General features: G+C 48.7%; 3 protein-coding genes across 6 annotated transcripts in view; 1 reads left to right on the top strand and 2 right to left on the bottom strand.

Annotated features, from left to right (window-relative positions):
- Positions 1 to 2,205: 2,205 nt before the first annotated feature.
- On the bottom strand, positions 2,206 to 10,155 carry STK19 (serine/threonine kinase 19). Its single transcript, XM_035107146.2, has 8 exons — positions 10,031 to 10,155; positions 8,247 to 8,348; positions 7,929 to 8,074; positions 7,309 to 7,404; positions 7,079 to 7,218; positions 5,761 to 5,858; positions 5,489 to 5,636; positions 2,206 to 2,741 (listed from the first exon to the last, which is right to left on the bottom strand). Exons 2-8 carry the CDS (start codon positions 8,329 to 8,331, stop codon positions 2,696 to 2,698), a joined length of 759 nt encoding a protein of 252 aa, XP_034963037.1. The 5' UTR covers positions 8,332 to 8,348; positions 10,031 to 10,155; the 3' UTR covers positions 2,206 to 2,695.
- Positions 10,156 to 10,521: 366 nt separating this feature from the next.
- DXO (decapping exoribonuclease) lies at positions 10,522 to 19,535 on the top strand. Of its 2 annotated transcripts, none has more exons than XM_035107144.2 (7): positions 10,522 to 10,713; positions 12,710 to 13,101; positions 14,953 to 15,182; positions 16,280 to 16,499; positions 16,792 to 16,927; positions 17,453 to 17,547; positions 18,917 to 19,535. In XM_035107144.2, exons 1-7 carry the CDS (start codon positions 10,699 to 10,701, stop codon positions 19,056 to 19,058), a joined length of 1,230 nt encoding a protein of 409 aa, XP_034963035.1. In that variant the 5' UTR covers positions 10,522 to 10,698; the 3' UTR covers positions 19,059 to 19,535. The 2 variants fall into 2 exon arrangements, with proteins under 2 accessions (XP_034963035.1, XP_060126778.1); XM_060270795.1 differs by lacking the exon at positions 10,522 to 10,713 and adding an exon at positions 10,742 to 11,016.
- Positions 16,789 to 21,970, bottom strand: part of SKIC2 (SKI2 subunit of superkiller complex) — a 41,356-nt gene continuing 36,174 nt past the window's right edge. For all 3 annotated transcript variants that reach the window (XM_035107139.2, XM_035107141.2, XM_035107140.2), the window contains one exon: positions 16,789 to 21,821. In XM_035107139.2, the coding sequence (XP_034963030.2) occupies positions 21,621 to 21,821 (201 nt within the window). In that variant the 3' untranslated portion in view covers positions 16,789 to 21,620. The remainder of the gene's footprint in view (positions 21,822 to 21,970) is intronic.

The raw sequence follows: 21,970 nt of genomic DNA, 5'->3' as shown, positions 1-21,970 counted from the left end.
GCTCTCACTTCTCACTCTCATTGTCTCTCTCTTTGCATACCTACATACATACAGAATCAGGATTCAAAATGACCTTAACAGATGGGACAGCTGGGACCAAACTAACTAAATGTATGTCAATAGGGACAAATAGGTTCTGCACCTAGGCAGGAAGAACCAGCTGCACAAATATAAGATGAGGAACGTGTGGGTGGCCAGTAGTACATGTGAAAAGGATCTTCGGGTCTTGGTGGAGCACAACTTAACATGAGTCAACAGTGAGATGCAGCAGCAAAAAAAGCTAATGGTATTCTAGGTGAGAGTGGCCTAGAATACCATTAGCTTTTTTTGCTGCTGCATCTCACTGTTGACTCATGTTAAGTTGTGCTCCACCAAGACCCGAAGATCCTTTTCACATGTACTACTGGCCACCCACACGTTCCTCATCTTATATTTGTGCAGCTGGTTCTTCCTGCCTAGGTGCAGAACCTATTTGTCCCTATTGACATTCATTTAGTTAGTTTGGTCCCAGCTGTCCCATCTGTTAAGGTCATTTTGAATCCTGATTCTGTATGTATGTAGGTATGCAAAGAGAGAGACAATCTATGTTGAAGCAGAAGGGACCAGACGGAACATCTAATCAGAGTTTTTGGGTCAGTTTCCATGTGTGAAAAGTCTTGTTTTAGCTTGGTAACAGGACACAGGCTGAACAGAGCAGAACACCCCAGATTTGGACAGTGGCATCTCCACCTACAAGGAGCAGGTCAGTCGTGACGTGGAAGACCTTCCACCAGCAGGCTAGAGAGCCACCAACAGTCACAGAATCATAGAGTTGGAAGGGACCCAAGAGTCATCTATTCTAGTCCACCCCCTGCAATGCAGGAGAGTGAGTATATAAATACTGGGGCTCAAAAGACAAGTACAGTAGTCTGATACCTTGACTTACCAAGTAGTCTTGGTAACTTGACTTACGAAGACGATCCATTCCGCAGCCGTCTTCGTAAGTCGAGGTTTTTGGTTGTCAAAGCGTGCTGTTGGTGCATGTGCGAAGCGCGATTTTGCACTTCTGCGCATGCGCAGAACGCGCGTGCTGGGTGCGCACGGTGTGCGCACGGTGAAAAGACTTCCGGGGATATCGACTTTGGAAGTCGAAACCTTCAGAAGTCGAAGCGTTCGGTTGTCGAGGTATGACTGTAATGCCAGTGTACTGGAAGAAGCAAAGATCACCAGTGTTGAAGCAATTATTCTTCAACATCAACTTTGTTGGACTGGTCATGTTGTTCGGATGCCTGATTATCATCTTCCAAAGTAACTACTCTATGCTGAACTTAAAAATGGAAAGCGTAATGCCGGTGGTCAACAAAAGAGGATTAAAGACTCTCTGAAGGCTGATGGGTTACGCAGAACTGGCAAAGTTAACATACAGTATAATCTACGAGAAAAGGACAATTGGGATTTCAAGGCAGAATGGGAGCTATTTACAAACTATTTGAAAAACCAACAAAGTGACTTGGAGTCGCTGGCAGGGTTTGAATAAACATTACATATTTTTTCTTTATATTAGAAAAATAGGAACAAATATTGGAGTGATATGTATAGCGTTAATATATGCAGAAATAATATGAATGAAGAAACCAGGAAAGGGAGCTGAGGGAAATCTGAGGGGGTCGGGGAGGGGATGGGGTAAAATGTAATTGGACGTAAAATAGATAAATGGTTTGGCTTTGGTCTTTGTTTCTTTCAATAAAGGCAAATCTAAAAAAAATGTAGTATAAACACCTGAGACAACTGGGAAACACTGGCCTGCGAGTGCTGCAATTGGATAACAGCCTCTACTAAAGGTGTCATGGGCTTTGAAGATACTCGAACTCAGAACGCAAGGGAGAAACGTGCTAAGAGGAAGGCACGCTTGGCAAATCTACACCATGATCAACTCCCGCCCAGAAACCTATGTCCCCACTGTGGAAGGACGTGTAACTCCAGAATTGGCCTCCACAGTCACTTACAGACTCATTGTTAAGACCGTGTTTATGGAAGACAATCTTACTCAGCTACGAGTGATCACCAAAGAACAACGAAGTAGAACTAAGCTGTTGTGAAATGCATCTGTCTCCCTTGTTAGTGACTTTCAGGAGGTGGTTACATACATCCCTGTTTACCCAGCATCTTGTCCCCAGAACGTGTCGTCTTCAGAACATATCAGCAAGCCAAGAAGTGGCAGAGAAGTAGAAATAAATGCTTTTAATCAAGCTTCAATGTAATTTTCCGAGAGACTGGTGTCATCTAAGAGATCAACACTCATGCATACGTGGCCACACACACACTGCCAGGAATGAATTCCTTGTGAGAACATCTTGGCCTTGGCTGTTCTTAGATGCACAGGCTTCTCACGGTTCTCCAGCATCCCGAGATCAAGCCGAGAGATTGCACAAGCAGCTCCCTCCTCTCTTATCCACAGCCTCGCGTCAGTCATGTCACAGCAGTTGGGCGTCCTGCTAAGATGCTCTCGCACATTGAGCCCATATTAAGTGCAAAATATAAATCTGTTTCATAAATAATAATTTAAACATTGTTTTTTGCTGGAAAGGTCCTGTTTGTTCACAACGATGCTGGTGGCTCAGGGAGGCATCCTGTCCTCCCCGTGGCGAGTACCCCAAGTAGCATCCATTCATTTTAGGCACAGCTGTTTGTTTGGTGGCAGACAAGTGGCACGTTCTTAATCATCAGCCAGTCGGAGGAGGGTTCCGGAGGTCGTGGGCACGCTAGAGAAAGCGAGAACGAGGTGGACAGGTTAAAAGCAGGAAAGAATAGGAAGAGCATAATAATAATAATAATAATAATAATAATAATAATAATAATAATAATAATAATTTTTTATTATTTATACCCCACTCATCTGGCTGGGTTTCCCCAGCCACTCTGGGCAGCTTCCAACAGAAAAATAGAATAAAATAACCAATTAAACATTAAAAGACTCCCTAAACAGGGCTGCCTTCGTAAGAAGAGCCCCAGCTGGATCAGGCCAGGGCCCATCTAGTCTATCACCCCGTTCTAGTGGAGTAGGAGAGATTAAAATAACGCCCATGTATTTCACATCTGGCAACCAATGTGCCCCGTTGGTTTCAGATACTACATGGGTAGACGAGTCTACAAAGCCCCAGACACAGATTTTCACAGCCCTCTAGCGTCTATGGTGGCTCAGGTACCAGAAGTCATGTAGTTAGCCTTAACTCTGGAAGAGTACACGGTCGCACCTTGGGTTCCAAACGCCTTGTGAGTTGAACGTTTTGGCTCCCGAACACCGCTGAGTTCAGTGTTTCGGTTTGCGAACGTTCTTTGGAACCTGAACATCCAACGCAGCTTCCGCAGCTTCCGATTGGCTGCTGGAGCTTCCTGAAGCCAATCAGAAGACACACCTTGGTTTCCGAAAGTTTTAGAGGTCAAACAGGCTTCTGGAACGGATTCCGTTCAACTTCCAAGGTACCACTGTACTTGATTCTGACCAAACTAAGCCTCCTAAGTTGAATATACACATCCAGAGTTAACGCTAAATACACGACTTCTGGTACATGAGCCACCATAGCTGCTAGAGGGCTGTGAAAATTTGTGTCCCAGGCTTTTTAGACTCTTCTACCCATGTACTATCTGAAACCAAAGGGGCACATTGGTTGGCAGATGCTATTTCCCCCCCTACACCACTATTCCCCGAGCGGCCAACCAGATGCTTGAGGGAAACCTTCAAGAAGGAACTGAGCGCAATAGTCCTCTCCCCTCCTGCCCTGACTGGTATTCAGAAGCATTGCTGCTTCTGATCAAAGAGGCAGAAGTTAACCATCAGGACAAGCAGCCTAATCTTCTGTGAACTTGTCTAATCCTCTTTCAAAGCCACCCAAAGTTGCTCGTTGTTGCTTCCTGTGGGAGTGAGTTCCATAGTTTAACTGCAGTGGTACCTCGCAAGACGAATGCCTCGCACGCACAACGAAAAACTCGCAAGATGAAAGAGTTTCGCGTTGCGCGACGGACTCGCAAGACGAGGAGGTTTTCTATGGCCGCCGCTTCGTCTTGGGAAGCGGGGCCATAGAATGTAGTGCGGGAAGGCGGCAAAGGAAGATCAGTTGTCAGTGCAGGAAGCCCCGTCCATGCCGGCTGCGTGCGAAGCCCGTGTTCTCCAAAGCCCCGTCTATGCCGGCTGTGTGCGAGGCGGCAGGGGAGAGAAGCGGAAATCCTTATTCTCCGCTTCTCTCCCCTGCCGCCTCGCACACAGCCAGCATCAGCGGCGGCGCTTGCTCTCTTGGCTCGGGAAAGGCAGGCAGGCAGGCAGGCGGCAACAGCCCCGGAGCTGATAGGATCTGCCTGCCTGCCTTCCCCGAGCCAAGAGAGCAAGCGTCGCCGCCAGTCCCCCGGAGCCCATAGGAACACATTGATTAAATTTCAATGCATTCCTATGGGAAACCGCAACTCGCAAGACGAATTTTTCATAGGACGAATTGACTCCTGGAACGAATTAAATTCATCTTGCGAGGCACCACTGTATTAGACAACTGCAACTGAGACTCATACAAACTCTGGAGAAGGGATGGCGACTTTTCTAAGTTTGTCCTCTGAGCACTTAATTCCGGGGAAGACCCAAACACAACTAGATGGGTCTTTCATTCGACTTAATACTTACAGCCCCATGAGGTAGACTAGCATTGCCGTTATTCCCATAGTGGCTATTTGAGGGAGGACTGGGAGACTGGCGTGCCAAAGGCTACTGAGGAAGTTCACAGTAGAGCCAAGACTGAAATGGCTCTCAACATGCTATCTATATGCTACAGCAATGTGCGATTCTTGGAGACAGGGAATAAAGGCTCTGGGTCTGGAGGAAGGGAAGGAGGGTGGCAACGGGGGGGGGGCATTTTACATCACTTTGCACAGAAAGGTTCCTGCATTGCAGGGGGCTGAACTAGATGACCCTCTGGGTCCCTTACAGCTCTACACTTCTACGATTCTCTTAACACAATCCTAAACACGTCTGCTCTGAAATTTGCCTCGGTAATCAGTGTATTTACCGGATAAGGATGCATAGCAAGTGTGACGGACGTCCAGCTTGTGGGCTTAACGTGGGTCCGGATTTGGCCCATATGAGTGTTTTCCCCAAATCGCACCCATCTCCCCACATCTGACGCTGCATGTGGTATCAGGTATGGGGTAGGCAAGGACGCGACTGCAGAAGAGCAATCTGCTCCCAAGTGAAAGCAGCTCCCAGGCATTCCTTTGCAAGCAGGGCTTGCTGTCACTGCTGATGATTGGCAGGTGGGTGGCATTGCCCACCTGCCCAAATGCCCCCTGGGGGTAAGAGAGGTTGGGATCCAAGGCACCAGCCCAGAAAAGTACCCCACTCCCCAGTATGTAGGATTACAGCTTTAGTTGGCTGCACGAGGGCAGGATCAAGGTCCACAGCAACAGGCTGAGATCCAAGACAACATTTGGTTTGTCACAGGTGGGAGCGAGAGCAGAAATCTAGTACCAGTCCACCAGCTGGGCTCCAATAAGGTCGTGGATGTGGTAAGGAAGGCCCAGCTTCACGGCGCTTGGAGCTCGGCGGTTCTGCAGGTCAGACAGCAAAACTTCCTTGTATTTGGCCTTCTGGATCATGCTCAGCACGGCTTTCCTCCCTGGGAAGACCGAGAGACACATACAACACAGATCACTAGGTTGCTCCCGTCAAAGGTGTCCCAGCTTTTGCCTGGAGCAACAGATTGCACATGCGGTTGGGGACGGACGGACGGACGAACTAACCTTTGATGAAGCATTTGACAAAACGACCTGCTCCAGGCACTGCTAGCCACCAGCTCCCTGCATCACGGACAGTCAGGACTCCGGCATTCACTAGCTGCCTGAACATAAAACACAGGAATGGGAGAGACATGTAATTTCCCTCATTACAACTTGCCCATTTTGTACCAAAATGCAGCTGCTTCTGGGACTGTGGAGAGCCGGACATAATGGGAGTCTAAGGAAAGTGTTGCTCAGTGGTACTATCAGGACAAGACTTTGGGGGAAAGGCCCAGGGCCCTGTTCAGCAAAACGAGAAGGAGTGTTCCCAAACACAGCAGAACTGGCTTATTGCATTTTGAAGTAACGTACTTCCCCTTATGGAGAGGCCAGGAGATGTAAGACAACTAAGTCCAGAGTTCAAAATGACCAAACTGCACCACTAAGTGTGTTTGAGGATCCCAGTATGAGCCGCTGTTTCTTCTTCTGAGGTGCCTGGATTTCAGCTCTGGGCAAGACACTGCCTGTTACTTGACAATCTCCATGCAAGTTCAGAGTCAGGTATGATGGTCCAAGGGACGCGGGTGGCGCTGTGGTCTAAACCACAGAGCCTAGGGCTTGCCGATTGGAAGGTCAGCGGTTCGAATCCTCGCGACGGGGTGAGCTCCTGTTGCTCGGTCCCAGCTCCTGCCAACCTAGCATTTTGAAAGCACGTCCAAGTGCAAGTAGATAAATAGGTACCACTCTGGTGGGAAGGTAAAGGGCATTTCCGTGCGCTGCTCTGGTTCGCTAGAAGTGGCTTACTCATGCTGGCCCCATGACACGGAAGCTGTATGCTGGCTCCCTCGGCCAATAAAGCGAGATGAGCGCCGCAACCCCAGAGTCGTCCACGACTGGACCTAACGGTCAGAGGTCCCTTTACCTTTATGATGATCCAACCAAAGGCCTAATAAGCCATTTGTGTTATTATTTTTGTAAACAGCTTTGTGAGCTTTTGTTTTCGTTTGCACAATTGTAGTCATAGAATTGAACACTTGGAAGGGACCCCGAGGGTTGTCTAGTCCAACCCCCTGCATTACGGGAATCTTTTTGCCCAGCGTGTAACTTGAACCCACAATCCTGAGATTAAGAGTCTCCTGCTCTTATGAACTGCTGTGGCATGTGCAGTCATGTCACAAAATACTTCCCCTTGCCCCCAGGGAGCTGGGTTGTTTAACCACATACAAAATTATGCAGATTTAAACCAATTAGAACACATTTGATCGATTTACTAAGATTCATTATAACACGGCCCTCAGAACACACTCTACTCTGACTCCACTCTGGGGAAAACTTTACTCACGTGATTTCCGCATCACTGAACCCAAACTCTCTCAGCATCCTTCTTTTGTCGAAACTGATGTCAGGGCAGGAGCTGAGGACAGAATCCAGGAATTTCCTCACCGTCCTGTCAAAGTCCTTCCCAGACGTAAACTCCAGCACCTGTGGGAGAAAGAGCCGTCACAATCTCTCCCCTGCTTCTGCATTGCTCCTCAACTCATCACATACACACACACACAAAGGACACAGGACCTTGGATTTATAGTTGTCTGTGAACGCCACAACAAAAGTGTCTGCATCGAAACCATGCTGGAACATCCGGATCCGGCCCTCATCTTTCAGCTGGCTCTAGAGAAAGAGAGACAGAGGGAGGAGAAAGCTTTATTTATTTTAACCCGTCTATTTCAAATGCAAACTCTGAAGGTGGAGAACTGGAGGCAGGAGGAGGGAGAGATTTGTCCATCTATAGCAGACAAAAACCACACAACAACACACCAGCAGAAAACAGCAAGGAAGATCAGAAAATTTCCCCTGCTGTCTCAAAATGAAGTGTGTGAGGGTTGCACATGTGCACTTTAAATGCTGTCCAAGGAATGAATGTGCCGTTTCATAACTGAAAGGATCATTGGCAGGGGAATGGGTGCCCTCAAAGCTTGGTTTTCAGACACACCCCATTTTATCGGAATCATGGTAGGGTGTGTGCGTGTGCATAAGAGGAGGTGGAGGTTTATAGGTTTCCCATAGGATCCTTTAGTTCTTTATTTATCAAACACCCCATATCCTGGGGAACCTCAGGCCCGGGGGAGTGGGGGGCAAATTCAGCCCTCCAGACTCCTCTACCTGGCCTCTGAACAGAGGAAGGAATCACCTACCAAGTGCCTGTCGACGGTCGTTCGGTCTTTGACGAGGCTGTAGATCTGGTGTCTCAGAATCAAGGGTGGCAGCAAATCCTCAAATAATTTGCGGGGGAAGAGAGAGGCCAAGAACTGGAGTGCAGATTCTACTTCCTCAGGGCCTTCTGGGGGGGAAAACATAAGCAGCTGGCATATTTCTGCAGTGCTCTGCCTCATGCCATCCAGAATTGATGGCACTCATCTCTCATCATCGCCCCATAAGTCCTCTCACGCGCACCCACCCACGCAAAGAGAGAACTCTGATGCCTCACAACACAACACTTCCTCCATTCTTACCCTGTTTGAGAGGCTCCGACCCGAGAACCAGCTGTCGTTTTTTCGCCTGGAATGTATCCGAGATGAGCTGATGCTTCCGCTTCATGGGGCTGGAGGTGAGGGCTAAAGATGGGAGGCAAAATCATTATGCTACCTGCTCCGTACACCAGGTGCGCAGAACTCTCTGGTCCTCTAGATCAGGCATCCCCAAACTGCGGCCCTCCGGATGTTTTGGCCTACAACTCCCATGATCCTTAGCTAACAGGACCAGTGGTCGGGGAAGGTGGGAATTGTAGTCTAAAACATCTGGAGGGCCGAAGTTTGGGGGTGCCTGCTCTAGATGCTGTGGAACTATAACTCCCATCAGCCACAGCCCAGGGATGATGGGAGTTGTAGTCCAGCAGCATTTAGAGGGCCACAGGTTCCTCACACCTGCCACAGACCCTTGCTAGCCTTCATTCCCCACCCTCACCCCCCCTTCAATACTTTGGGCCATTTCAGAGACCAGTGTCTTCCTCCTTCTCAGCCTTTCAGTCATAATGGTCCTTCCCTTCTTCCAATATCTTTCTGGGTGCTCTGCAATGAGCTACACCCCCCCCATCTCTAATCCATCCCAAAAGGTCCCTTGGCGTTCATTCTGGTCAATATATCACAATCCTATTGTCCTCAGAATACCCTTGATGCTGCAGATTGTACACAACCCACAACTTTTACTTCCTTGGCACCTCAGTTTAAGGCTTACTGGCTGGCCCTGTCTCCTGTAGTGTAGTGTAGTGCCTGGTATGTGGAAATTAAGGAGGCAAAGCTCTTCCCTCATCACTTCCCTGCCATGCCCTGAAGTACTTCAGTTGCTTAATATCTTCAAGTCAAGCAACTTCAAAAGCACAGGGAAAGTAAAACATGTTGGGTGTGGATCACACCTATGCTGATCAAATAGTCTGCTCATCCAATTGGATGCTGTATGCTTTGAATATGAGTGATTCAAGTTGCTGCTTTTTCTAGCCTGGCTTCATCACCTGGCTTCCATTTTGCCTTTGACTGTTATTGTTGTCTTCTCTGTATGCAGTGTGATAAATGGCTTTATATTAACAGTACCCATCTGTAGCATCAGCTCACCCCCCCTTTCATCAATTCTCTCTCTCTCTCTCTCTCTCTCTCTCTCTCTCTCTCTCTGTGTGTGTGTGTGTATCCACACACAGCAACCCAGCTAGAGGGCTAGAGCAAAGCAGGCTCTGCCTCATGCAAGTTAATGCCACAACCAAACAATATTTTCTTTTAAAAAACGTTCTTATCAAAATCAAAATTTACAAATATTATCGAAAGAAAATGTATATCCATGACACATCTGTCTGTTTTCAAAACATGCTATTCTGCGATAACCTTGGATGAATTTACAGTATTATAACACAATTGCTTTCTTGGGAGCAAAGTCCACTTTATTAGTAGTAGTCGTATCACAGGGCAGTTCACTACATGAAAACACAAAACGAGAAACAAAAATACATTTAAAAAACAACAACCCTGTAACACCTCTCCCACAGACTTATTATTATTGTGCAAACCCATTGCTCTTGTGTAAGAAGAAAAGTACTGTAGTTTCAAAAGTGAAGATGTAACTAGACTAGCTTATTATGGAAGCAAAATCTTCTGAAACGCCACGAGTTGCATCCAAGACAAGAGGAGACCCAATGAACCAAAAAGCCCTAAGTTAGTGATGTCCATTGATTTCACTGAGTCCTCCTCTCCCTCTCCTCTTTCCCGCCCCTGGACCCCCCCCCCCTCTATTTAAAGCGCCTCCGACTCACAAAGCGATCCTTGTAGTCTCTCGCCTGCCAATCCCCGCTTCCGGCCAGAGCTGCCTCTGATGACGCCGCAGCTGTTGCTTCCTCTCCAAAACAAGCCTCCCCAAGTCCCCACCCGAGTCGGCAAAGCTCCTGGCTGGCCGCCTCCGGAAGATGACGTCACTCCCCTCCAACCCCACCCCTTTGATACGCTCGCCGGCTGCCCGCCATCTTTATTCCAGGCGGGACGAAGCTACCTCCGACTGATACTAGCCTAAAGCCGCCATCTCCATCGAGGAACAGGGAATGAAGCCGATCTGGCAGCCATTTTGGATATGGGAAAGAAACGGGCGGGATGGACAGATACAGTAACTGCTTTATCCGAGGGAGGCAGAAGGCGGGCTGCGATCGCCACCTGCCGGCCGCGCTTTGCGTGGCACCTCTAGAGTGTTTGTGTGCGTAAGGGGGGAAACGGGCAGGAAATGGGAAGGGCGTTGACTTCGCCTCCTGACTGGCGTCCTGTGATGACGCCATCGCCGCGCGGCCTTACGAGCCGAAGGAACGGAACGCAGCGATTGTTTTGACCAAGATGTCGGGCGCTCGGGTCTTGTTTGGATGGTGACACAAAGGAGACGCGCAAGCTGTGTCCCCGCCTCTCTCTTCATTGCAGCGCGAATCGTCGGTGTCCTGCGATGACGTCACAGAAGGTAAGTACGGGAGCCGGGAGGGCTCAAAAATGAAAGGCTGATTATTTTTTTAATTTGGGGGGGGGGTGTCTTTCCCTGACTGATTGGCTCCAAGAGGAGAAGGGAAAGGGAGAGGTCAAAAAGCATCTTTGGGCATCTCCCCCAAGTGGGTGCTGGTGACCAGGACTCCTGGGTCCCTTGCAAGAGGAAAGTGCGTGTGCATGAGCGCATGAATGTGCTGCGCGCATTCTCCCGGGGGGAGCGCGCCTAGGTTTTGCGGCTGAAGACTGCGGAGCGCGATCCCCGCTGGGGGGAGAAGGAGAGGTGAGCTGAGGTTCATCGTGGTCCAGCATTTGACATTCGGAGGATTTGGTGGAAACTTGAATGGGAAAGAAATGGCGGGAAACGAGGGACGCAAGCAGCCTCCGCTTGGGTTGCTGGCTGCACCGCGGAGCCTTCGCGCCTGCTTTGCGGGCAAGGAGGTCCGGGGGTTCAACAAGCCCCTGGCCTCAGTGGGCTGGGCTGCCTGAAACCCTGGGAAGCCGCTGCTGCAAGTCCCCGTGTTGGAGGCAATTCCTGACCTGGATGGAGGAGTGGCTGCAATGCATGAGCACTAGCATCCATTGACAGCCTTCTCTTATCAAATGATGCTTCCCTGCTACTGGGAGAAAGGCGCTATAAATAACGCAGTCCAACATCGCGACTGGCCTGCCGGAAAGGACTGTTGTAAGGGCATCAGAGAGGTTCCCACAGGGAGGTGGAGAGCTCTGTCGATAGAGCAGGAGACTCTGTCTCAGCGTCATGGGTTTGAGCCCCATGTTGGGCAAAAGATTCCTGCAATGCAGGAGGTTGGGCTAGATGACCCTTGGGGATCCCTTCTAACTCTGAGATTCTATGATATAATGAGGCTGAGTTAGCTCTCTGTTGTTGGAACTCAAAGTATGTTTCTATTTCTTTGAATCTGCCCCCCCCCCAGTGAAATATTGTTAGCTGTTATCTTTTGTAAGCTGCTGTGGGTATGCCTGAAAGGAATAATGTGAAATTTTGAAAATAAAAAAATAAAAATGTGAAGCATTTAATAAAAAGCTCTGTAGGCTAATACCATGAGACTCTTAATCTCAGGGTCGTGGGTTTGAGTCCCATGTTGGGTGAAAGATTCCTACAGTGCAGTAGGTTGGACCTGACCACTGGTTTTTACCCATGGGCCGAGAGGCTGCTGAATGGAAGACAGCAACATTGCAGCTGACGTTCGGGGTTGGTGGTCGTGCGACAGCACCCAGAGAGTAACAAGGACCGAGAGATTGGGGGGTGGGGGTGGGGGGGCTCGTTTAATCTCACTGTAAACAAGTGGTACAGTGACAATAAAGTATTTCTATTCTATTTCTAGTCCTGCTAGCTAAGGATGATGGGAGTTGCAGGCACAAGTTTGGGAAATTCTGAACTAGATGATCCTCGTGGTCGCTTCCAACTCTGCAGTTCTGTGAATTTAATAGCAAAAGGCCCCCAGTTTAAAAGTCCCCTTCTTCCCATACTATTTAACTGGGGTCAGCAAACTTTTTCAGCAGGGGGCCAGTCCACTGTCCCTCAGACCTTGTGGGGGGCCGGACTATATTTTGAAAAAAATATATTAATGAATTCCTATGCCCCACAAATAACCCAGAGATGCATTTTAAATAAAAGACATATTCTACTCATGTAAAAACATGCTGATTCCCGGACTGTCCGCGGGCTGGGTTTAGAAGGCCTTAGTTTGGGGACCCCTGCTATTTAACATGTGCCTTGAGAGCCGAGAGGGGATTCCCAAACACAACGTTTGCTGGTGCGACTTATAAGTGCTGAAGGAAGTGATTTCTGAGCGCATGTTCTTGTTGAGAGGGTAAGCAGAGCATTAAAGAAAGGAGCAAAAAAGGAAATTGCGTATGTGTCCGCTGTGCCCGGTTTTAGTCAGGCGGTTATCTGACCACGCAAGGGCACCTTTTCAGAGTGTTTTACCATCGCTTCCCTATGTCAATTGCAGTCCCTGATGAAGCCCGCTATCGACACTAGGACTCACGAACGGGAGGACGACGCCCCCAGAGACTGCAGCGCCAAGCGCCAGAGGAGCGACGCCAAGGCTCCCCTCACTTTGTCCGTCACGCCGTCTCGGTACGATGCCCCTTTCCCCTTTTACCGGCGGCCAGCTGAGCTGGGACACTTTTCCCTGGACGCCCAGCGCTGTTACCACGGGGACGCTCGCCGCCTGCGCTACTATGCCCCGCCCCCTGTCGAGGGCCCCTCCCCCGGCTTCGACCTGCGCGACGGCTACCGCGACCGCTATGTGAAGCAGGATGAGAGTGTCCGCGAGGGGCTGGAGCACTTGCTGAGGTGGATCACCCAGAACCGGAAGCAGCTGCAGACTGAGGACAAAGGGTGAGGAAGGGCATGTTTCTCCTTCCTTTCTTTTTCTCCGCATAAGAGAAAGGAAGGGTTAATGGAGGATCAGGTTATTGGGGACTAGTAGACATATGGACTATAGGTGAAACTCGGAAAATTAGAATATCGTCGAAAAGTGCACTTATTTCAGTAATGTAACTTACTATTTTTTATTTTAATTTTTACATATGCTTTCTTTTGGAAATTCCACAGTAATAAACAAATACCGTATATTCCAGCGTATAAGACGACTGGGTGTATAAGACAACCCCCAACTTTTCCAGTTAAAATATAGAGTTTGGGATATACTCACCGTATAAGAAATACGACCTGGCGTATAAGACAACCCCCGACTTTTGAGAAGATTTTCCTGGGTTATAAAGTAGTCTTATATGCAGGAATATACAGTAGTTGCAATAATACAAAAATAAACATCGCTATTACATTTCATTCATTCCATTCCATTTATAACTGACCCGCCTAACGACAAATAATGACAATTACAACAAATAAAGGCTTGACATATCTTGCTTTCCATGTCATGCATCTATCTCATATATTGGTTTCACCTTTTAAGTTACGTTACTGAAATAAATGCACTTTTCGACGATATTCTAATTTTCCGAGTTTCACCTGTACTGTATGTTTCGCCTCCGTCGTTCCGGCAGTGCTCTGCATACATTATTAGGAAGCTGCTTCTTATTTTATTCATTTATTTATCCATAGATCTCAGGGCGGTTCACAACATAAAAATGCAAGATAAAAGCACAAATAAAAAAAACAGGAATAAAAACACACACACACACACAAGTCGGACCATCAAATATGGCATTGCCTCGCCTTGACTGGAAATGGCTTCCCAGGATCTTGGGCCCAATCCACCCGGTCCTGTTAAATAGGGAGCCCAACGATTGCTGAGTGCTGCCTCACTGAGCAATGATCTTTCCCTCTGTGTTTTGCCTGGCATCTAAAGGTGTGCAAGGAAGGCACCCGGTGAGCCTACCTGGGGAGAGCACTCCGCAAAGGGGGAGCCACTGCAGAAAAGGCACATTCTTGTGTTGCCACTATCCATACCAATAATAATAAATTTATATGTCACCCATCTGACTGGGTTGTCCCAGCCACTCTGGGCGGCTCCCAACAACAACAACAACAAAAGTAAAAACACAATAAGAAAGGTAAAGGACCCCTGGATGGTTAAGTCCAGTCAAAGGTGATTATGGGGTTGTGGCGGTCATCTCGCTTTCAGGCCGAGTGAGCCGGCGTTTGTCCACATACAGCTTTCCTGGTCATGTGGCCAGCATGACTAAACCGCTTCTGGCGCAACAGAACACCGTGACGGGAGCCAGAGCACACAGAAGTGCCATTGATCTTCCTGCCACAGCGGTACCTATTTATCTACTTGCACTTTGACGTGCTTTTGAACTGCTAGGTTGGTAGGAGCTGGGACAGAGCAACGGGAGCTCACCCCGTCACGGGGATTCAAACCTTTGATCGGCAAGCCCCAAGAGGCTCAGTGGTTTAGACCACAGCGCCACCCGCGTCCCTATGTCACCCATCTGACTGGGTTGCCCCAGCCACTCCGGTTGGCTCCCAACAAAAAAGATTGTAAAAGCACAATACAACATCACCCGCTGAAAACTTCCTCGAACAGGGCAGCGGGTTCAGATGTCTTTTTAAAACCATATGCAGAGAGGTGGCTGCAGGTTCCTCCGTGCCCATTAGGGCTGCGTTGGTGATCCCTGCTTTAACCAGAGTCTGACTTTGGCGGCCTTGGAATACAGAGGAACGGCCCCTGCAGCTCGTGCTTTGCTCTTTTTAACGGTTTTGCCTCTCCCTGCTTTGCAGACGGCCGCTGAATGCCGACTTTGTGACGTGGCGGGGGCATCTCACCAAAGTGCTGACCACGCCCTACGAAAACCAGGATGGTTGGCTGCTGGCCGTGAGCCTCTTCCGTGGGACTCTGTACATCAGCGAAGTCGAGACGGAGACCGCCCGGAGGCAGCGGGAGCAGCGCACGGACCTGCTGAAGGAGCTCATGTACATGGGCTACAAGTTTGAGCAGTACATGTGCTCTGGTAAGGATGGCAGAGGCCTCTGAACCCAGGTCTGAGCATACGGCTCGGTCCTGGGCGACGGGGTTGATCGCACTATCGAGAGCCAATGTGGTGTAGTGGTTAGCGTGTTGGACTAGGATCTGAGAGACCAGGATTCAAGCTCTCCCCACTCGGTCACAAAGCTCGCTAGGTGACCCTGGGCCAAGTCACACTTCTCTCGGCCTACCTTACAGGGTTGTTGGGCGGATGAAATGGGGATAACCACATACGCCATCTTGAGCTCCTTGGAGGAAAGGTGGGATAGAAAGGTAATAAATGAATCAAAACCGGGGCTTTTCAGTTTAGAGCCGCAGTTCTTAAACATTTTCCCTCTGGGCCACACTTTCAGAATAAAAATTTGTTTATGCCACGGCAAATTTTTAAGTGATTAAGAAATACATTGGAAAACACAGCTAAGATTGTCCTTGCCGTCACTTTATGCTCTCATTTTGAAGAGCTATCCCTATTTTGCAAATAAAAACTATTATTTCTATACTATACTATACATTGAAATGTTTAAATGTTTGACGGTCCTTGAATTTTCCCACCGTGCTTGCCATCCTCTCCTGCCACACCCTTTGAGAACCACTGTTTTGGAGTAGAGTTGAATAAGTTGTAGTAGGGGGCATAAGACGGGTAGGAAAAGGCTGCATGGGGTGGAAAAGTGGCTATGCCTTTCTCATAATAATCAGATCTTCACGTTCATCGCCTTTAAGCCTAAGGGTGAGAGATTTAGGATAAACAAAGGAAAGGAGTTCTTCAGCGCATAGCTGAACTATGGAACTCACTGCTGTAAGATGCCAACTTGGATGGCTTTCAAAGATCAGATTCACTTTGTGCCTCTTTTGCCTCTGGAGAACACCCACTTTCAAGCGTGGTCCTCAAAAGGGTATGCGGCCCTGAACAAATCCAAGAACCAATTAATAAGCTTAAAAGACAGTATAGCAACCTACCTATAACCTGTTGAATTATAAAGGCGTCGGAAGTTGTGTGTTGTGTCTTTTGCCAGGGAGTTTTCCCTTTCCCGAATGCGAACTGCCCAGAAGATGGGAGTAAATGTCTCCTTCTGTCTGCTCCAGATACTCCGGACGGGACTCCGGATCCGACGGGGGTGGTGAACACAAACGAGGCTTTCTGCATTGTGATCCGGACCCGCCTGGGAACCCACTCGCTGCTGTTTTCGGGAGAGGTGGACTGCACGGACCCCCGGAGCCCCTGGCCCGACCCTCCAAGCTGTTATGTGGAGCTGAAGACCAGCAAAGTCATGCACAGCCCTGCTCAGAGGAAGAGTTTTTACAGGTGAGGTGGGCGGGGAGATGAAAAGCAGGGAAACTATGGAGACTTCTCCCTTTCCACAAAAAAACCCCCAGGTACTGCAAGGACTTTCCGGAACTACAATTCCCATCATGCCTGACTATTGGCCATGCTGCCTAGGGCTGATGGAAGTTGGAGTCCGGTATTGCCTGGAAGTTCAGGGGTCGTGCGGCGGGGAGAGGAAGACAACTGAGCGCTTGCAAGATCTCAAGGAGGGCAGCCGAAGAGGACGCCGGGCAGAGGGGAATGGATGAGCCAGCTTCTCTCTTCTTCCCAGGCACAAGATGATCAAGTGGTGGGCTCAGTCCTTTCTGCCCGGAGTGTCTCGGATCGTGGCCGGGTACCGGGGGCCAGATGGCTCCATCGTGGAACTGGAGACGTTTGAGACGATGAAGATATTCCAGCTCATTAGGGTGAGTCCAGCCCAGGAGGAAGGGCAGCCAGGCTGGGATCTTGGGATTCCTCCCGTTCGTCCTAACCTCTCCTGGCTCCAAGGGAAAAGGTGGGGGGTGGGGTGGGGATTTGGTGCACTAATTCTTCCTTCAGAGCGGCTCTCTATAAGGGTTCTGCAGGTGATCGGTGGTTACAGGGAACCCCTGTGAAGCTGCGCTGAAAGTGAAAGTGCATCTTCCACAGAGGTTGCTGTAAGAGCCAGTCAGCCGGCAGGCTTCAGGCTTGATGAATTGCTTGTTCGCCAGAACTCCCAAGGTACGCCGGGACAAAACAGTAGCTTAGGTACGGAAGCGCAGGTGGTCGGGTGCACACTTGAGAACTGAAAACACACACCTGCTCCTCTCAGGCACTGGCTTTCAGCACCAGAACTGTGTTTGAGGAAGGCTGAACGAGATGGACCGATGAGCCGGACTCTGCCTAAGGCAGCTTCCCATGTTCCAGGTTGCATCACCCCTAAAATAACCTCCCTCCTTCCTCCTGGGCAGGAGGACCCGGGCTGCTGGAAGCCGGCGGTGTGCATGAACTTTTGCGCGGCATTCCTCGGCTTTGTGAAGAAAGTGGTGACCGAAGACAATCCGAAGTAAGTAGCCATAGTGGCTGAGGCCAGGGGGTGTTTGCAGTCCAAACACCTGGGGGGGGGGGAGCAGGCTGATGACGGCTGGTTAAGTATAGGAGGGAAAGCGAAATGGGAAGACTAGAGTGAATGTGGGCCTCCTCCTCCTAGCAAGGGAGAGCAACTCTTTGGCTTAGTCTCCCTTCCAGAGGAACCTCACGTTGTACAGGTGAAACTCGGGAAATTAGAATATCACCAAAAAGTGCATTTGGAATGCCCTCCCACCAGAGGTCAAAGAGAACAATTACCAGACCTTTAGAAGGCATCTCAAGGCAGCCCTGTTTAGGGAAGCTTTTAATGTTTGACGGATTTCTGTACAGTGGTGCCTCGCTTAATGAATGCCTTGCTTAACGAAATTTCTGCTTAACGAAAGGATTTTTCGAGCGGAGCTTGCCTCGCTAGATGAATTCGTTTTATGAAAAATTTGTCTAGTGAATCGCGGTTTCCCATAGGAATGCATTGAAATTCAATTAATGCGTTCCTATGGGCAATTTTTTAAATAAAAAAAATTCAATGCATTCCTATGGGATTCGCTAGACGAATTTTTCGTTATAAGAAAAGACCCGTGGAACGAATTAAATTTGTCTAGCGAGGCACCACTGTATTTTAATGTTTTGTTGGAAGCCGCCCAGAGTGGCTGGGGGAACCCGGCCAGATGGGCGGGGTATAAATAATAAATTATTATTGTTATTATTATTAATTTCAGTAATGCAACTTAAAAGGGGAAACCAATATATGAGATAGATGCATGACATGCAAAGCAGGATATGTCAAGCCTTTATTTGTTGTACAGTCATACCTCGGTTTAAGTACGCCTCGGTTTGAGTATTTTCAGTTTAAGTACTCTGCGGACCTGTCTGGAACGGATTAATCCACTTTCCATTACTTTCAATGGGAAAGTTCGCTTCAGGTTAAGTACGGACTTCCGGAACCAATTACACTCATACCTCGGGTTAAGTACGCTTCAGTTTAAGTACTCCGCGGACCGTCTGGAACAGATACTTTCAATGGGAAAGTTTGCTTCAGGTTATGTACAGACTTCCGGAACCAATTATGTTTATAAACCGAGGTACCACTGTAATTGTAATTATTTGTCGTTAGGCGGGTCAATTATAAATGGAATGTAATTAATGAAATGAAATAGTGATATTTATTTTTGTATTATTGTAACTATTTGTTTTATTACTGTGGAATTTCCAAAAGAAAGCAGTTTTAAAAATAAATAAAAAAATAAAAAATGATGATAAGTTGCATTACTGAAATAAATGCACTTTTCGACGATATTCTAATTTTTCCGAGTTTCACCTGTACCCCTGCTGCTCTCTCCTTTGTCCAGGTTGGTTCACCTCTTTGCCTGGGAGCCTGGCCACCCTGTCTCCTTCACGGTGCACCGGGACTCCGAGCACACCTTCCTGCCTGACTGGTACGTGGAGGCGCTGAGCAGCGAGAAGCCCTCGACTCCACACATCCCAGACTGATGGGCTGCAGATGGGAGGGAGAAGCTGGAATGTTTTTTTTGTATCTTGAGTGGGTAATGTAGGGTGGGTGGTTAAACACATACACACACACACACAGCAGACACAAGGAGGCTGGCACCTGGTGCTCAGAAAGTCAGCGACATGCCTGGGATGGCCCCTACCATAGCTGCCAAGTCTCCCGTATTCCCCGGGAAATCCCTGTTTTTCCAGCTGTTCTTAGCTGAAAAAACGAAATTTTTTGTTTTTCCCCGGTTTATTCTGGCGCAACGGCCATTTTGGAACTGGGCAAAGCAGCATCAAAAGTCACTTCTGAGCATGCTCCACCCAGTTCCAAAATGGCGGCAGCGCTACGTCCGGTCTGCTACTTCTGGCCCGGTCCCTTATTTCTCAGACAGCAACTTGGCAGGTATGCCCCCTACCCCCACATCATCACAATGAAGGAGGGACAGGGCAATAAACTATTATCGTAAACACAAACGTGTCCTAGCAGTGCTTAGTGAAGGGGATTGTCTCTCTCTCTCTCTCTCTCTGGTTTATCGGTAAGGGCTTCTTAAAGGACAGTGGGGATAGAGGGAGGTGGTTTGTCAATAAGTAAGTTTGATCCGTGGCAGCTCACGTGAGAGAATAAGCCTTTGCCTGGTTCTACACAACAGCCTTCAGATATTTAAATAGCCTGAAAGATTTTTTAAAAGATATTTAGAAAGTTATACCACAGAGCCTAGGGCTTGCTGATCAGAAGGTTGGCGGTTCGAATCCCCGTGACGGGGGGAGCTCCCGTTGCTCTGTCCCAGCTCCTGCCAACCTAGCACGTCAAAGTGCAAGTAGATAATAGGGAAAATAAACGGTGTTTCCGTGCGCTGCTCTGGTTTCACCAAAAGCGGCTTAGTCATGCTGGCCACATGACCTGGAAGCTGTACGCCGGCTCCCTCGGCCAATAGAGCGAGATGAGCGCCGCAACCCCAGAGTTGGTCACGACTGGACCTAATGTTCAGGGTTCCCTTTTTACACAACAGACTTCAGATATTTGAAAAGCAGTATTGCATCTTCTCCCTCAGCCTTCTCCAGGTTAAACATGCTCAGTTTCCTTCAACCTTTTCTCACAGGGCTTCCTTGCCCTCCCGTGAACCCAACTTGTCCACATCCTTCTTTTTTAAAGTAGAGTCTCCAGCAGTGGACCCAACGAGGCTCCAGACAATGTCTGAGTAGTGCAGGATAAGAGTGAAACAGTCGCTTCTGTTAATGCAGCCTCAAATCACCTTCACCTTTTTTGAGTGCTGTCCAGCTAAATAATAATAATAATATTTATACCCCTCTCATCTGGCTTGGTTTCCCTAGCCACTCTGGGAAACTCCCAACAAAATATTTAAAACACGATAAAACATCAAACATTAAATACTTCCCTAAACAGGGCTGCCTTCAGATGTCTTCTAAAAGTCAGATAGTTGTTTATTTCCTTGACATCTGATGGGAGCTTGCGACTGACCTCGCAAGGAAGAGATCCTTTTTTAAAAAAAATGTGCTGCTGCCAAGCCAGGTTACCCCCAAGCCCCATATCCTGAAGCTGTATTCTCTCTCTCTTTAAAGTTATTCATTGGATTTTTCCTAAATGAGGAACTTCTGTTTTTTGGTTGGTGCTGAGAAGAAACAGACCTGTGGCCTTTTTATAAGCCGCCTGGGACCTGATAGCCATGGAAGCCCGGGAAAAGAAAGAGCAGGAAACTCGCAACTTCCACACATTAAATGTGTGCATTCAGCTTTGGCAAAAATAAATAAATGGGGGTGGGCATCTGGAAAAAGAGAATTTGGCAATCCCACCCACCCTTGAACCCAATGTGTTTTGACTATACGTGATTTTGGCTTTAGGCTGACCTTTAAAGCCCTACATCAGACATAGGCAAACTTGGCCCTCCAGAGGTTTTGGGACTATAACTCCCATCATCCCTGACCACTGGTCTTGTTAGCTAGGGATGGTGGGAGTTGTAGTCCCAAAACATCTGGAGGGCTGAGTTTGCCTATGCCTGCCTTAAATGGCCTCAGCCCAGTATACCTGAAGGAGCGTCTCCACCCCCCCCCCCCAATCATTCAGCCTGGACAGAGGTCCAGCTCCAAGGGCTTCCTGGCATTTCCCTCACTGCGAGAAGCGAGGTTACAGGGAACCGGGCAGAGGGCCTTCTCGGTAGTGGCGCCCGCCCTGTGGAAGTCAAGGAAATAAACTACTACCTGACTTTTAGAAGACATCTGAAGGCAACCCTGTTTAGGGAAGTATTTAATGTCTGATGTTTTATCGTGTTTTTAATATTCTGTTGGGAGCGACCCCCAGAATGCAGCCCCCGTGCAAGTTGAGAGTCACCTGTGCTCTGTACGGGCCTCCATCGGCAACAGGCTCCAACCCAACACAGCCTCACCCTTTGCATGCACCAGAAGGAAACTTTACCCACTCCCCTTAAGTCAGCAAAAAAAATTATATATTTTATTGCATATACCTGCAAGACGCATTACAGCTTTTCAGACATCAGGAGCAGAGAGAGGTGCATTTTGAGCCAAAGGTGCGCCCCGCCTCCCTCACTGGGTGTAGAGGCTGGCGGCAAAGACTATGTCCCTCTTGATCATGTTGGAGGCGGCCTCCATCTTGGCATGGAGCGTCGGCTCCCCAGTGACGCGGGCCGCGTTGCGCATCTCTCGGCAGGTCTCGTCCAAGCGCTGGATGCAGCGGACGATGATCCCTTCCTGCACGTCCGTCAGGCGGGCGATCTCGGCAAACGGCTGGCGAGGGAGGAAAGGAAGGAAGTTGTGGTTCTTGCCTCGCAGGGGGTTAGGCTAGTGTCAAGGCTTCGGGGAATCCGATGCCTCCCACGGCGGGCAGCCAAGAAATAGAATAACGGGAAAGATTTCTTACCAAGTCTTTTATTCAA

Source organism: Zootoca vivipara, chromosome 2 (assembly GCF_963506605.1).
Source record: "Zootoca vivipara chromosome 2, rZooViv1.1, whole genome shotgun sequence".
Taxonomy (NCBI): Eukaryota; Metazoa; Chordata; class Lepidosauria; order Squamata; family Lacertidae; genus Zootoca; species Zootoca vivipara.
Note: the sequence above shows the minus strand (reverse complement) of the source record. Positions and strands in the feature narration are given on the sequence as shown.